This window comes from Anolis carolinensis, chromosome 1, assembly GCF_035594765.1.
Source record: "Anolis carolinensis isolate JA03-04 chromosome 1, rAnoCar3.1.pri, whole genome shotgun sequence".
Classification (NCBI taxonomy): Eukaryota; Metazoa; Chordata; class Lepidosauria; order Squamata; family Dactyloidae; genus Anolis; species Anolis carolinensis.
The window spans coordinates 46,054,363-46,070,643 of NC_085841.1; the positions used below are offsets into that span (position 1 = coordinate 46,054,363).

General features: G+C 39.1%; 2 protein-coding genes across 5 annotated transcripts in view; one reads left to right on the forward strand and one right to left on the reverse strand.

Moving 5' to 3' along the window:
• The first annotated feature begins 1,036 nt into the window (after positions 1-1,036).
• Positions 1,037-16,281, forward strand: part of saysd1 (SAYSVFN motif domain containing 1) — a 123,126-nt gene continuing 107,881 nt past the window's right edge. The window contains exons 1-2 of one of the 2 annotated variants that reach the window (XM_008125899.3): positions 1,072-1,539; positions 3,876-6,413. In XM_008125899.3, the coding sequence (XP_008124106.2) occupies positions 1,264-1,539; positions 3,876-4,202 (603 nt within the window). In that variant the 5' untranslated portion in view covers positions 1,072-1,263 and the 3' untranslated portion in view covers positions 4,203-6,413. Of the gene's footprint in view, positions 1,540-3,875; positions 6,414-16,281 lie in introns of those variants that run through there. The other variant, XM_062973630.1, reaches the window with a different exon arrangement.
• glp1r (glucagon like peptide 1 receptor) overlaps positions 6,421-16,281 on the reverse strand; it is a 151,787-nt gene continuing 141,926 nt past the window's right edge. For all 3 annotated transcript variants that reach the window (XM_062973612.1, XM_062973617.1, XM_008125898.2), the window contains one exon: positions 6,421-11,512. In XM_062973612.1, the coding sequence (XP_062829682.1) occupies positions 11,345-11,512 (168 nt within the window). In that variant the 3' untranslated portion in view covers positions 6,421-11,344. The remainder of the gene's footprint in view (positions 11,513-16,281) is intronic.

Here is a 16,281-nt window from a genome sequence, read left to right on the forward strand (position 1 = left end):
AAACTGCAAATAAAAAGACACTATTCCTTCTACTTGAAATAACACTTACCTAGGAATCTCTAGGTCCTTCCACCAGACGTTGACTACAGAATTACACTGGAAGCCCTAGGGTTTGGCCCTGTAGGTGTTTTGGACTTCAACTCCCACAATTCTTAACAGCCTACAGGTCCAAAACACCTGCAGAGCTGAAGTTTGCCCATGTCTGACTTAGAAATTTCAGCCTCTGCTTAAAAGCCTCCAAAGAAGGAGCCTCCACCACACTCCGGGGCAGAGACTTCCACTGTCAAACAGCTCTCACAGTGAGGGAGTTCTTCCTGATGTTCAGGTGGAATCTCCTTTCCTGTACCTGGTGAGCATCTTCTTTAAAATTCACATTAAAACCCATCAGCTGCCACCAGAAACAAAAAAAATCTCTATTTCATGAACAAGCTGCTCTCTTGCTGCCGTTCTCAAACCTGACTCTTAATTATTACACAGTTTATATTTATGTGTGACATTTTTGAGTTATACGCCTTCCTATTTATTCTGACTTGCTTTTATTTCTGGTGATTTAACTTTGTTTGATTTATTGTGTTTTATTATTATTAGTTATGTGTTTTTACCGCTGACGTTACTGGCGGCAAAATACTTTAATAACTATTTTAAATGAATGTTACTGTTGTTCATATAATGTATGTCTAATGTCAGCCATATAATCCAGAATATCAAGTCCACAATATCTGCTTTGAACTGGGTTATGAGTCTACACTGCCATATATTCCAGTTGAAGCAGAAAATGTGGTATTTTATTCAGCTGTGTAGAAGGGGCTTGAGTCCACACTGCCATATATTCCAATTCAAAGCAGATATTGTCGTATTTTCTGCCTTGATATTCTGGGATATAGGGCTGTGTGGAAGGGCCCAATCTGGATTTTACGTGACAGTATAGAAGATGCGTTAGAATAGTCGTTGCCAACCTGTGGGTCCCCAGGTATTTTGGCCTACAACTCCCAGAAATCCCAGCCAGTTTACCAGCTGTTAGGATTTCTGGGAGTTGAAGGCCAAAACATCTGGGGACCCACAGGTTGAGAACCACTGGTTGAGAGCCTTAGAAACTACTTTCATTTGGAGGTCCTAAAGCTTCCTTCTGAAAGATAATGGCTCTGGTTAATTTTACTAGGCTGAAAAACGGAGACTAAAGAGTGAGATTTTTTTAAAGGCTTGATTTAGAACACGACAAGCGGAGGATGCTGGGAGTTGTAGTCTAAAGCGAGCTCCGACTAAATGCAAACAGGAGGAGGAGAGGAAGTAGGCTCTTGGCCGACGAAGCCTCCGTTACTCCTCCGCCCTCGGGACGGGCCCAGGCCGGTGGTTCCTGCCCACAGCGCAGAGAGAGGCCTCGGTGCCAGAGCCTGCTCCATGGAGAAGCGGCTGGCCGAGTTCCGAGCGGCCCGGCAGGCCTCCGCCGCCCCTCCGGCGCCTCCTCCTCCTCCCCCTCCCGCGAAGACCCCGAGAGCCGAGGCAACGGCGGGCAAAGAGCAGGCCTCGCCGCCTCCTGAGGTGGGTTGTCTGCGGCGCCGCGGGGAGGCTCGTTGCCAGGGAGACCGCGCCAGGAAGAGGCCCCCAATGCGGAAGAGCCTGGCGGGGCTGTCACCTGGCCTTTCACCGGGACCGGAGCCTTCATTCTACAGCAGACCTGGGCAAACTTGGGCCCTCACCCCAGGTGTTTTGGACTCCAACTCTCAGCATTCCTAACATCCTCAGGCCCCTTCTTTTCCCCCCTCAGCCACGTAGGCTGAGGAGGGAAAAAGAAGGGGCCGGAGGCTGTTAGGAATGGTGGGAATTGGAGTCCAAAGCACCTAGGGCGAGGGCCCAAGTTTGCCTAGGCCTGCTTTAACATAATCTCATTTTAGGACACTTTGCAGGGGAAACTTGGGGGGGGGGAATCCAGAATTATGAATCGTGTCTCTGTGTGTACACATGTATGTATGTATGTACCGGTATAGCCATGCCCATATCCATTAACTGGTGTATGTGTGTATTCAGAGGAGGGCGACTAAGACGATCAAAGGTCTGGAGACCATGCCCTATGACGAGTGGCTTAAAGAACTGGGCATGTTTAGCCTGCAAAAGAGAAGATTGAGAGGAGACATGATCGCCATTTATAAATGTGTGACAGAGTGTCATAAGGAAGAGGGACCAAGCTTGTTTTCAGCCTTCCTGGAGACTAGAACTAGGAGCAATGGGTTCAAGTGACAGGGAAGGAGATTCCACTTGAACATTAGGAAGGACTTCTGGACTGAAAGCTGTTCAACAATGGAACTCCCTGCTTTGGAGTGTGGTGGAAGCTCCTTCCTTGGAAACTTTTAAACAGAGACTGTATAGCCATCTGTCAGGGATACTTTGATTGTGCTTTTCCTGCATGACAGCAGGTTAGACTAGATGGCCCATGTGGTCGCTTCCAACTCTGTTATTCTATATTCATATATTTTATGATTCTATATATTACATATACATACACAGAGACACACACATTATTATTACATTTATTTGTGTGTCACATTTTCTCTAAACAGATTCTAAGCAGCAAACAGTGCTAAAAATAAAAATCTATTTAGAATATTATATATACATATATATATATATATATATAGAGAGAGAGAGAGAGAGAGAGAGAGTCACACGCACGTGTACACAAAGATGTATGTATAACAACAACAACAACAACTTTATTATTTTATCCCGCAACCATCTCCCCGAAGGGACTCAGGGTGGCTTACACATGACACAAAGTGCTAAAAACAGAATGTAAAATAAAACAATTTAAAAATACAGTTGAATAAAACATATAGGTATATTAAACAACAACTTAAAACACAGTTAAAACAGTGCTCATCAACCAATGGCAGTAAGCTACTGTAAACGTGGCCAGACTATAAACAATCGAACAGAGAATGAGATAAATGCCTAAGTGCAAAGCTGTACGTATGTATGCATGCATGTATGTATGTAGCAGCCTGTATAGTGTGGATGCTGGGGAAAATGTTGGATACAGTAGAGTCTCACTTATCCAACACTCGCTTATCCAACGTTCTGGATTATCCAATGCATTTTTGTAGTCAATGTTTTCAATATATCGTGATATTTTGGTGCTGAATTTGTAAATACAGTAATTACTACGTAGCATTACTGAATATTGAACTACTTTTTCTGCCAAATTTGTATAACATGATGTTTTGGTGCTTAATTTGTAAAATCATAACCTAATTTGATGTTTAATAGGCTCCTCCTTAATCTCTCCTTATTATCCAACATATTCGCTTATCCAATGTTCTGCCGGCTCGTTTATGTTGGATAAGTGAGACTCTACTGTATTTGAACCCTTCATTCACCCAGAAGCTCCACATTCTTCCATGTTCCCAGGTACTGTCCGGTGAAAGTGCTTAGTCTTTTCTGCAGCTTCTAACATGTTTTCTTATATTTATGATTGTTTTATTTCTCCTATCTGTTGCCACTTGGAACATGAAGTGGCACAAGGCCAAAAAACTATACAGTTGATTCAGCTACCAGTATAAACAGACTTCTCTTCAAGGGACTTATTCCCAATCCCTTCATCCTGTTAACTATTTTATGAAAGGCTTGATGCTGTTCTTCATCTGTACAGTATCTCATTTGTACATTTAAATACTATTTTTGAGATGTTGAAGGGTGAGAAATGGCTACTGTGCTGAAGCAGTTCCCCAGTCATTTTAAATACTTGCAGACTGTATGTATGTTTCTCCACTGTGTTATCTTTTCCTCCTCTGGTCTAACAAGTGGATTCTCTCTTTACTTTTGCCAAACACATAGCATCATAATAACCAATGTAGTTGTCTTGCATTCATCTTATTTTCTAGGAATCCAGTCAAAGCCCCAAGGCCCAAGCTGCGACGACCCCTTTGCCATGGTGGACCCACTCCTTTTTTATGAATGTGACTTTTCTCAAGTTTCTTCTCTGGCTGGTGTTACTAGGACTGTTTGCGGAACTGGAGTTTGGTTTGGCGTATTTTGTGCTATCCATGTTTTATTGGATCTATGTTGGAACCCGTGGTCCTGGAGAGAGACAGACTGGAGAAAAAAGTGCTTATTCTGTGTTTAACCCTGGCTGTGAAGCTATTGAAGGAACTCTAACAGCTGAACAGATTGAGAGAGAACTGCAATATCAGCCCCTGTTATGGAGATAGCACACGTGAATAGACCTAACTTTTATTTGCACAACAATGGAAGAAATTTCCTAAGAAAACATTTCTCATCCTCTGGAAAAAGAAAGCTTCAACATGATAATTACAATCTAGCTGCAATCCTCATATAAGCATTTAAAAGGTGGTGGGATTTTGACCTCTCCTAATTTAATGTTTGCTATGGTCAAATAAAACATACTGTAACTATGCCAGCAAATTCTACTCATATGAATGATTAAAGTGGATTTTTAATATAAAACAAGGAAAAGTGCCCAGCTTTGACCCATTGACCTATCCCAGTGCCATTTCTTTACCCAACTATTGTTCTTCAGTGTGTTATCGAAGGCTTTCATGGCCAGAATCACTGGGTTGCTGTGAGTTTTCCGGGCTGTATGTTCCAGAAGCATTTTTTCCACAAAAAATATTACTCAGCGCCCCCTGGAAAGGGGGCGTGGCTTAGATGGGTGGGCATGTCTCCTGCTCAAGAGGGCGAGGCTGAGCCTCTCCCCTAGTCCAAGATGCAGGGCTGGGAGGGGGAGTGGGAGGTAGGCAGGGCCAAAAAATAGGCAGCCAGGACTGGGATGGGCGGAGTTATGAGCTCTAAGGCAGGGCTAAGCTTCTATTCCTGTCCTGGGCATCTGCCAGGACACGGGACGGGGCCTCTTCCCAAGTGCCTGACGGGGCTGAACCTCTATACCCCACCCCCGTGTTCTAACAAGCAGCTCAGGGGAGGTATACAGAGGCTCAGCCCTGTCTCGCACTCTTGGAAAGAGGCCTCGCCCCCGCCCCAGCCCCACCCTTTTGTCCTAAAAGGTCTCTCAGGAGAGGTATAGAGGCTCAGCCCTGTCTCGGGCTCTTGGAGGGAGGTCCTGCCACTTGTCCTAATAGGTGCCATCACCGCCCCTCTGGATCGCTGCAGCGCCCATCAGGGAGTGGTAGCACCCACTTTGGGAATCACTGCTCTACAGCTATTCTTCCAAATATGCAGGTTTCACTTTTGCAGATTTGATTATTCTCCGATTTGATTAATATGTTCCGCCTAGGAATGTCTAGGTCCTCCAGCTTTATGATGTATCTTCCACATGCAAAATACAGATCTTAGAAATCTTTTAGGACTGTAGTTCCCAGGCCATTGACCATTCTGGCTGGTATTATAATCCAAAACTACAGTGTTTCTAAACTACAAAATCATGTGTGAAATGCTATTAGTATTAATAATGCTATTGATAATAGTATGATAGCATAGTACTTTGTGAGTGAATGGAAATGACATCTAGATTTCTTGATTTGACCCAAGAAACAGTTGTCTCTAAAACTGTTCAGAGTGCTTCTCACATTTGGGATAATATTACTTGCTTCTAAAAAGTTAGTAAATAGTGTCTTCCTACACTTAACGACTAAGAAGATCAATGTTATGTTTGATGGGATCTCCTTCTGGGTGATATAGATCAGATTACCACATGGTGTGCTTCACTTTGGCTCAGAAAAGGGATCTTTGTTCCCACAATACATATTCTGACTTATCAATACATGAAAATCCAATTAAGTACATACCAGGCAGCAGGGATTTCTGTCCTCTTTCCTTACATGTGTTTTGATTTTGCAAAATACATATATATGCATCAACAGTAAGCAAAGATGATTGGATTGACACATCACCATGGATTTGTACTGTTCCAGCAGCAGAAAAATCAGAAATGATTTTTAAAGCTTGGTTGTCCATAACTCTACCTGAATCTGTCTGCAAGCACTCTGACCAAACTTCAAAGATTCCAGTTCTTATGCAGACCCCTTACTCTTGTGGAGTTCTCTTCCATTTGAGGATATTTTTACTTCTGAGGGGTCTGATATCTGTCATGAAGTGCCTGAGTAATTCAGAGTCATCTGGTGACTTGGTGCGACTGCAATGTAGGATTAATGCAGTTTGACAACACTAACTGTCATGGCTCATCCTTGTAAAACTCCCTTGATTTCATAGCATTGAGCAGGCATTTACACCTTTAGGTTCACTCTCTCCGCTACTAGGATGTTGAGAAAAATTGGATATATAAACCTAATTAGAACCACTATAGCATAATTCTACAGCTGCCACTTGAAGTTTCCCCAGTATATTCTTAAAAAGTAATGTATTGATCTGTTTCTAAAGCATTTCATTTAGCTGCATGGCCTGATTTGTTGTATTTTATTGTATTAATCTAGACAGGTTTTTGTTTTTTTAATAAAAAAAAGTAATTGCTGTTTGTTTCTAAAAAGAATGCAAATTTGACAAAATAGAGAGAATTTCATTTGAAAGGATTTTTATAAGCTTTATAATAGCACAATGAATACATCAGTGAACACAGACACATCAGTGGTCATGGCAAATCTTTACATGGCAAATTACATTTGTTTTTCAAGAATATTAAGTTCAATACATTCAATCATGAAGGAACAGTTCATTTTTATAAGTATAGAATTTTCTCTGAAAACTATGTACATGCAATATTAAAATAAAAGTTATTTTAAAAATATAATTCAAAGCAGTAAAGAGAAAGAAGTCATTCTCTCTCTTGTAATCCTCAATATACACAGATGATTTGGTGTATCTGCAAATCAAGCGGGTTCTTGATGCTGTTTACAAACAATATAACAGTAACAGAACTTGTCTACATAACTATCAAATGCAACCTTCACCTCTATATACACCAAAGTAGATCACAGTGAGTTAACAGATTGCTGGTGCCTTGGGCTGCTCAATTCATTTTTGAGCACCATATGAACAACATTAATAAAGAAAATTACAACCTTTGAAGCAAAGACAACTTGAAAATGGGCTCATGCACAATGTTCCACTTGTATGGTTTACTTAGAAGCATTACAAACAGGCTGCTGATATATTAAAGGTGTTTCCTTATTTTCAATGCTACTTTTTACCAATTTAAAGAAGAAGAGAACTTGGCTGCCCCTCTGTGGTTTTTATTATCTCCCAGAATTTATCAAGCTGTTGGGAATATGTATATGCACTGTTTCAGTTTCATGCCATTTTCATTCAGCAAATGAAAAACAGCTGGCAGATAGAGATTAATAGAAATAGAAGAGACAAACATCCCCCGAACAGAAATGGACAATAGAAAGGAAGGGCTGCATGAGTCCAGGAACAATTTTTCACATAGTAGGAATGAATTGGACAGTGTTTTTTCCAGATGAGTAGATTTGCAGGCTCTATCTGTCAGCACAAGGTCCCCAACAGCACCTTTTGGGTCTTCTTTGAATATTAGATTTTTTTTCCACACCGCTGCTCCTAAAAGCTTTTCCGAACCAACTGCTGCTAGTGTGGTTTCTATAATCATCCAAGATGGATCTCAGGGAACTCAGTGTGAAATTGTTATGGAGACAAGAACCAAAAGTAGAGGTGACTAAGGGGTAGAAGACATCATAGTTTGGGGAAGTTATTTTTTTGGACTATAGTTCCGAGAATATCCCCTCCAGGATAACTGTTGTCCATGCTGGCTGGGGAATTCTAAAAGTTTGAACAGTGATTCTCCCAGATTGGTTATTCCTGTCTAATATTTCCTGCCTGGTTCTGTTCTAATACCGGAGGTGGGATAAGGAACAATTGCTTAAAAAGTGGAAGGAAATAAATGGGGAAAGCTCCCCCCCCCCCAGTCTTCCCCACACACTTTTCATGTAAAGTAGCATGATAAGAGTGCACCTTTATTCTTACTTCATGTGTGCATAGGGCAAACAGTCTATACATTTTACAAAAAAAATCTTTTATTGTCTGTTTTTGTCTTGCATTTATCAGAAATGTTATAACTGAAAATACTCTTATATAGTTAATACATCCAAATACCAATAGTAATCATTAAGGGCCACATTGGTTTAACAATCCTGTGCGGGGGTCTCAGATACTGTTGTCCAAGGGGAAATTCCCTAAAGCAATTTAAATAGAATATATAGCATAGGTTTAGTAGCACATGTCAGATCATCACTGGGTTTAAGAGCTGTCACTGACATCACAATTCCATGTATTCTTACTTGGAAACCCAAGTTATTCAGTGGTGCTTACTCCTGAACTTGGATAGAACTGCATTTTTGGAATATTGTCACCTTAATTAGAAATTCAATTCATAAATAGTAATTCATTTATCTTATTAAACAGAACTATCACAGGTTTCATGTACAACGTACAAGCCTATATCAAGTAATATATCCGGATGGGCCTATATGTTAGTGGCTTGGTGGTGCACAATGTGGACATTTGCCACCAAGCTGGGCCAACTGTGGGAACTCACCTGCTGATCCACAGTACTCCAATTTGGATCTGTTCTGAAGAATGCAGCCCATGTAGATGGACCCTCCAACTAAACCAGTAAGTTTAAAAAGATACTACTTCTGGTAGATCTTCATGAAGATACATTTTTATTAATTATTTTTCACTGTGAGGACCATACTATACTATACAGTACAAAGTATAAATGGTGTTAAAGAAGGTAAATGGAATCTTTAAAAAAGTCCCCAATTTTATATGTGCTAGGCCTAGTAAACATCATAAGGGCACCAGATATTGTCTTTTCTTGGAAGCTAAGCAGCGTTGGCCAAGGAATACTACATATTGTTGGCTAAGAGAAGAAGGAATTGGTAAAACCATCTCTGAATATTTCTTGCCTTAAAAGCCCTATGAAATTCATGGTGTCCACACAAATCAAGCGATATACTCGCGCACCCCCCCCCCCCCCAAATTAACCACCTGATTCCTTTCCAGATCACATCAGTTTAGTTAGCAAGACTACTGCAATCAAGTACATTTTGGGAGTCAAGTGTCTTTAGGAAGTTCTTACCAGGCATTAAGAATAGTCTTTGTGATCATCTAGCCTCATATCACAGCACATACGTCTTCACACATGTCTCATTGGGCTTACAATACTAGAAAAGGTTTCCCTGATGTGGTTGGGATCATAAGGTATGCACAATTTTCCTGACAAGTCATAATCATGACATTGCAGTACTTAGACATAACAGAGTTCAGGAAATGCTCTACAATGCAGAAAAAAACATTGTGGATCTGCAGCAGCTCCTGTCAGATTCTGGTTCCACGTCTAGTGTTGCTTCAAACTGAATTCCAAATTTGTTGCCAGATTTTGTTGTGAAAGTGACTTTGTGGACTGTAAACATTCCAATAGTTCAACTTTTGTTTGGACAACTTTATTTTGTAATATTTTTCTAAGATGGGCACTGACAAGATCTTAATCTCTGAAACCAATTTCTTTATATGCATCTCAACATTTTGTGAATGGCTGGCACTCTTCATAGATTAACACATATATTTTAATACATTCCAACTGAACAGTCCACTTAATTACTTGATATCAAAAACTTAAAGTATCATAAAACTGAGCTGATCAATATCCTGAAAATACAAATACTGAATTTGCTTAGCCAAAGCTTTTGCTTCCAGTTTCTGTATATGCACCTTCAAGTCACCTGTCTACTTATGGTGACACCTAGAGTTTTTTTAAGATAAGAAATATTCAGAGAAGGTTTTGCCAAGACACCTTGAAGATATACAAAGAGGAAATACAGTAAACAGATGCTAAATGTATAACTCAAGATTCGTGTACATAAATTAATATACATAGTAGTCGTAGAAAATTAACTTTTATATGTCTGTCTCCATACATCTTACGCAAGTAGAAAAAGTAAATTATTCCATGTAATGTACTGCGTCATATATAGTAGTAAATGATAATACATTGCCCACTGTAAATACTTACTAAGCTACTAATTACTTTGGTTCATACTAGCATTTATGCAGTTTTCTGCAATAATAAAGGGTTAGAAAAAAGGTAAAAAAAAACAACCCAAAAGCAGAAGCCATTATTTAAAAAATACTGATGATGACAGAAAAGCATACATGCATTCATCAAGTGAAGAGCCAACTGCACATAGATTAATTTTTTAAAGGTGAGAAAAGTATTTAACACTGAAGTTTTTAACATGTTTGAGAGCCTGCAAGAAAAGACAACAAATCATTCTCAAAATTACAGCATTTGTACACTTTAAATATAATCTGATGGGCACAGGAGTTTCAGAACTTCCTGATGATAAAAAAAAGTTCTGTTTGCAATGCTTTAGGCCAGTGGTTCGCAACCTTTGGGCCTCCAGGTATTCTGGACTTCAACTCCCAAAAATCCCAGCCAGTTAACCAGCTGTTAGGAATTGTGGGAGCTGAAGTCCAAAACACCTGGAGGCCCAAAGGTTGAGAATTACTGCTTAGACACACTATGTTAGATCTCATGATGCCAAACATAATATCTTGTCCCCACACAATAGATGTCCAAGCAGGAACAACTGCTGTGCTGCAGGTAAATTGTGTCTTTGCTAGGCATATGCAGTTGTGTTTTTAATGTGAATGGCATTGGTGCTGATGCTGAAGAGAAGTGCACAAAATGCACTAATGAAGATGGGAGTAACACTGTAGAATGCCCATAGAGTAGACTTTTTCCTATTTTCCCCCCTAAATATGCTGTATGTTCGCCCATCACTGTGGTGTATCAGAAAATACCTTCCAAAAATAAAACAATGAACTCGGGGCGGGGTGGGGGGAGGGGAGATATGCTTATTCCAGTTCAAATGGAATGGAAATGCATTTTTTTGGTAACATGAAGGACCCTGGGGCAGAGGGGGCCTTCCTTGATTCCTGCAATAATAGAATCAAATAAATACATATAATTGCCTTGAAAGTTAGCTACTGGTTATGATGACTATCATGAGAGAGATTAGCTTTGCCTTTTTCAGTTGAAGTATTTTTTGTCACAGTTAATTAGCGATATTTCTGAAATTTAATCATCAGTAATAAGCTACCATATTAACCTCATGCTTTGTGACTGCATCAGCAGTGCTTAGGATACCTAGAGGCCTTTGATATTAATTGGGGGGAAAGACCTCTTTAAACTCACTTTGAAGGGAATAGCCTTTCAAATGCACTATATTAGCAGACTGGTTTATTCAAAGTTCTTACCCAGCTGCCTGCCGCAATGAATAATAGTGGCTCAAGTCTTCCAAGAGCCAATTACAATCAGTCTGGCTGGACATTCAATGTAAACTCCTACAGTTCAGGTCAGATGGCCTGACGTTTTTGCATTTGCCTCTGAAAAAAAAAAAACTTAGCTGAATGTAGCCTGACAAGTGGCAGCATAAACCGTGCTCCCAACTGTACCTCCACTGCTTATGCTGTTAGCTGGATACTTGAGTGGCTTCATACTGCTATCTCTTTGGTCATAAAAGTGTTCTAGTCTCCAGCGCTCCCAGCTTTTCTGAAATTCTGTTCGAACCTTTCATAAGGAAACAAAAGGTGGAAAAAAAAAGATATAATCCATATTTGAAGTACTTCTATTATGGATCTTTTTAAAAAAGCCTCTTATAATTAACAAATACTGGCACGGTCCTAAGGCCACTGCTATTACTGCTTTAAAGTATTCCTGTAATTACTTAATTAGTCCATCATACGGTTGTTTCATAAGAGAAATAATGGCAGCAGTTTTCTCCCACCTCTATTAATAGATGTAAGTGTGCACTACAGCAGAAAATAGCATGCTATCTGTTTTGTCTGAACCTGGACTGAACATAGCTTCATCCAGTCTGAGATTTCTACTTAACATCTTTTAGAAGTACCTGTTGGTGACACCCAATAGTTTCAGTGTGACTGTCGCAAATATATTACCTCTTAAAATACAACAAAAGAAGATGATTTTTGTATGTTATTTCAGTATTTTTAGAGCACTCTCACTCAACCTGGTGTAGCTGGACATTTAGAGTATATATCCCACAACTCATAATTTTGCTGCCTAAGGTTGCTGGGAGTTTTGGTCAAAACATGTGAAGGATACCAGATTGGAAAAGGTTGTTTGATAATAGGAGGAGACAATGGTGAGAGTCTAAAGGAGTCCCCAAGAAGAAACCTGGAGGGCCACACCTCCATTGCACACTCTGCAAACCAGTTCAAGCCATCTTGGAGTCCTTTAAGTGGCATGGGGGCAATTTTCCATAAAGGACACCCTGGGGTCCCTCAAAACAAGTCTGGAAACTGAGCTGCCTACAGGATCCACTCTGCCCACTCAACTTCAGAGATATGGTTAGTGTTGAAAATGCAGGAGTAGCTGTAATGGCTATTAAACAAAATCCAAAATGTATAATGGAGATACCTTCATTAAGTTATATTTTGATTAAAGCTGAAATACTATAGACAAGTAATTACCAGGAGCCCAGTAAAGTCAATAGGGCTTATAAGTTTATAATGTGATACTATTTGACTAAGGCAGCATGTTTTACCATACAAAATCGAATAAGTACACTTGCTAAACTAAGACAGAATAAAAACTATGGCACAAAAATATATTTTTGGGGAAAACTTCAAAAAAGCAAACTTTGATTTTTCTTCTTTTTAAGTACTAGGCTGATGTTCTGGCATATCTTGCTATAGCCTCCTGCCATTTCACAAATCCATATTCTCCCTCTGGCACTTACATAAATTGGTAGTCATTTTATATAATGGATTTTGGTATCCTTATGGAGGCCCTAATCAAACCTCAACAACCAAGAGCCCACTTTCATGGGATTAGGTGGAGTGTGAAAGAACTCATATTTTTCAAGCAATCTAGATGCTCTGATAAACATCTCCAATCAGAAGATAGAAGGTTTTCGCATCACACCACTATACTTTTATGCCGTATATTCCTGGTTTATCTGATAAATACTATCAGAATGAATTCTGAATTAAACCAGTTGTAAAGTGTACCGCTTCCAACTCTGTTATACAAACAATCCACAAATCACAGAAAGAACAAATTCATCAATGACTCTATGAATTGTCCTTCTTGCCAAATCTCAAATCACTTGAGTGTATCAAATCTCTTCAAGAAAGGATCACAGAATATCTAGGAAAGCAAGAAATCCCAAGGATTACGGAAAGCCAGAGAGAGATCCTGAACAGGAGGGTAACACAAGAGGAAATAAATAGAGCTATCAAAAAACTTCCATCTAATAAAGCACCGGGACCCGATGGATTCACAATGTTATACTATAAAACATTTAATGAGATTTTAACCACCCCACTCCAAAAGGTCATGAATAAGATATTAGAAGAAGGAATAATCCCAGCAACCTGGAAAAGTGCAAATATAACATTATTACCAAAGGAAAAGGCAGATATTACCAAGGTAAAGAATTTCAGACCAATATCGCTTCTGAACGCCGATTATAAAATATTTACAAGCATCTTAGCAGCAAGACTTAAAGAGATATTAAAGGAAAGGATTAAGAATGATCAAACAGGCTTTTTACCAGGGAGACATATGAAGGAAAACATCAGAAACATTTTGAATGCCATAGAATATTACGATAAAAATCCTCAAAAGGAAATAGCTTTTCTATTTCTCGACGCCGAAAAGGCATTCGACAATGTCAACTGGTATTGCATGTTAGAAATTCTTAGAGAAATGGATGCAGGTTTTTTCTTTATAAAGGCAGTAAAGGCGATTTACTCTCAACAAACGGCAAGAATAATAATAAACGGGAAACGGTCAAGTAGTATTAAGATAAACAAAGGAACAAGGCAGGGATGTCCACTCTCCCCGCTATTGTTTGTGATGACCCTGGAAGTCCTATTGGAGGCAATCAGGAAAAACAAAGATCTTCAAGGATTAAGAGTAAGAAATCATAACTATAAAATCCGCGCCTTTGCCGATGATGTAGTTTGCTTGATAGAGAACCCACTAGAACAGTTCGAACGTTGGTGGGAGATAATTGGTAATTTCGGGGAGGTAGCGGGATTGAAGATCAACCGAGAAAAAACAAAAATTTTAACAAAGAACATGTCGCAGAAGAACAGGGAAAATCTAGAAGTGAAAACGGGGATAGAGATTGTGAAAAAGATAAAATACTTAGGGATAGAGCTGACGGCAAGTAATGCTCAGCTACAAAAAAATAATTATGAAAAGAAATGGAGGGAGATAAGGGAAAAAATGAAAAAATGGGGGTTTCTTAAATTCTCATTATTAGGTAAAATAGCTGCAGTTAAGATGAAAATTCTGCCGGAGGTTTTATTTCTTTTTAAGAATATACCGATCCTGGAAAATAAGAAAATGATCCAAAATTGGCACAAAGAATTAAGTAGATTTCTGTGGGGAGGTAAAAGGGCCAGAATTGCTTTAAAACATCTGAAGGATGACGTGAAAAGAGGAGGACTGGGGCTACCAGATCTACAATTATATTACGATGCAGCAGCACTGAGCTGGATCAGAGATTGGGCTAATCTAAAGGATAAGAGGACATTAGATCTGGAAGGATATGATTTAAACAAGGGATGGCATAGCTATTTATGGAAAGAAAAAGACAAAAAGGAAAAAAACTTCAGAAATCACTACTTAAGATCAGCCTTGATAGGAACATGGAATAGGTATAAAAGAAGATTTTACACAAAGACCCCGATATGGTACTCACCTTTAGAAGCAGAGCACAGAAGGGAAATACCAAGGGAGAATTGGTTAACGTACAGACAGATGTTAAAGATAGAGAATCAAGAAATTAGATTGAAAAGATATGAAGAAATAAGACAGCTAGAACCAAAAATGACGTGGTTAAATTACTGGCAAATAAATGAAAGCTTTAAAGAGGATTGCAAGATAGGTTTTGAAAAGAATGAAACCTGCTGGGATAAAATGTTTAAAACAGATAAGAAAATAATTAAAATATTATACAATCAGTTGTTAATATGGGAAACGGAAGAAGTGCAGGTTAAAGAGGTAATGACGAAGTGGGCAAGAGAGATAGGTCGTACTATAAGCATGTCAGAATGGGAAAAAATATGGAAAACAAAAATCAAATACACATATGCGGCAGAAATAAAAGAAAACTGGTATAAGGTATTCTATAGGTGGTACCTAACTCCAGAAAAGCTTGCGAAAATGAGTAAAGGGAAAAGGGATGACAAGTGTTGGAAATGCGGAAAACATATAGGCGATTTCATGCATATGTGGTGGAGGTGTAAAAAGGTCAGAAAATACTGGCAAACTATACATAAAGAAATGGAGAAAATAATTAAAATGAAATTCGGTATCAAGCCGGAGTATTTCCTATTAGGAATAACGGACTTCCAGATGGACTATAATACAGAAAAGCTATTTACATATATGGTGACTGCAGCTAGGATATGCCTGGCAAAAATGTGGAAGACACAAGAAATTCCACCTAAAGAGAAATGGTTTCTGAAACTTTTGGACATCAGAAATATGGACTTACTAACTCAATTTCTAAAACAGGACAATGCAACCAGGCAAGAGACAAAATGGACTTTACTGAGAGAATACATGGAAAAGGAAAAAATGAACTGAAGACGAACTATTGTAAGAAAATACCTTGGGACTATTCCCATGGACGCCGTAGAAAGAGAGTTAAAATTGTTGTCATGTAAAAGTTCTGGAAGGTCAAGAGGGTTTTTTTTATAATTTTTCCTTCCTTCTTTAGTTTTATGTACCACAAAACACTCATAAATAAAAAAAATTTTTAAAAAAATCTCTTCAAGCTCCTTGTTTTTCTGAAATAGCTACAATTGAATTCAGTATGGAATCCTTCAGGATATTGATGTCAAGGGAGTCCTAAAATTTGACTTTAGTTTGGTGCCATGAACATACACTGTTTTCTCTATTTATTTTATGGATTACGTGGTAAAGAATGCTTTATGTGAGGTGTGGTTCAAAGGTTTCTAACACTCTTTCTTTATTTGCATCCATCTTTGGCCCTGCACTGATAATTCTCAATCAGTCAAGAAACGTCACTCCAGAGCATCCTCTAAAGTACCACATTTGATTTCATTGTACTTCTAGACTGCAGAAGCTGAAAAATAAAAAGAGCAATTGGAAAGTGTAGTAAGGTGCTACTTCTCCACGTTTTCCTTCTGCCACTGGAAACTGATTGATTCATCTATCCCATTATGAAGGAACAAACCCATGGTCATGCTATCCACCTCCACCAACCACATCCTGAGCACAGCAAAACAATCTGGAAAGTTATGGAAACTCATCTACTGTTGATGGGACAGCCAAAG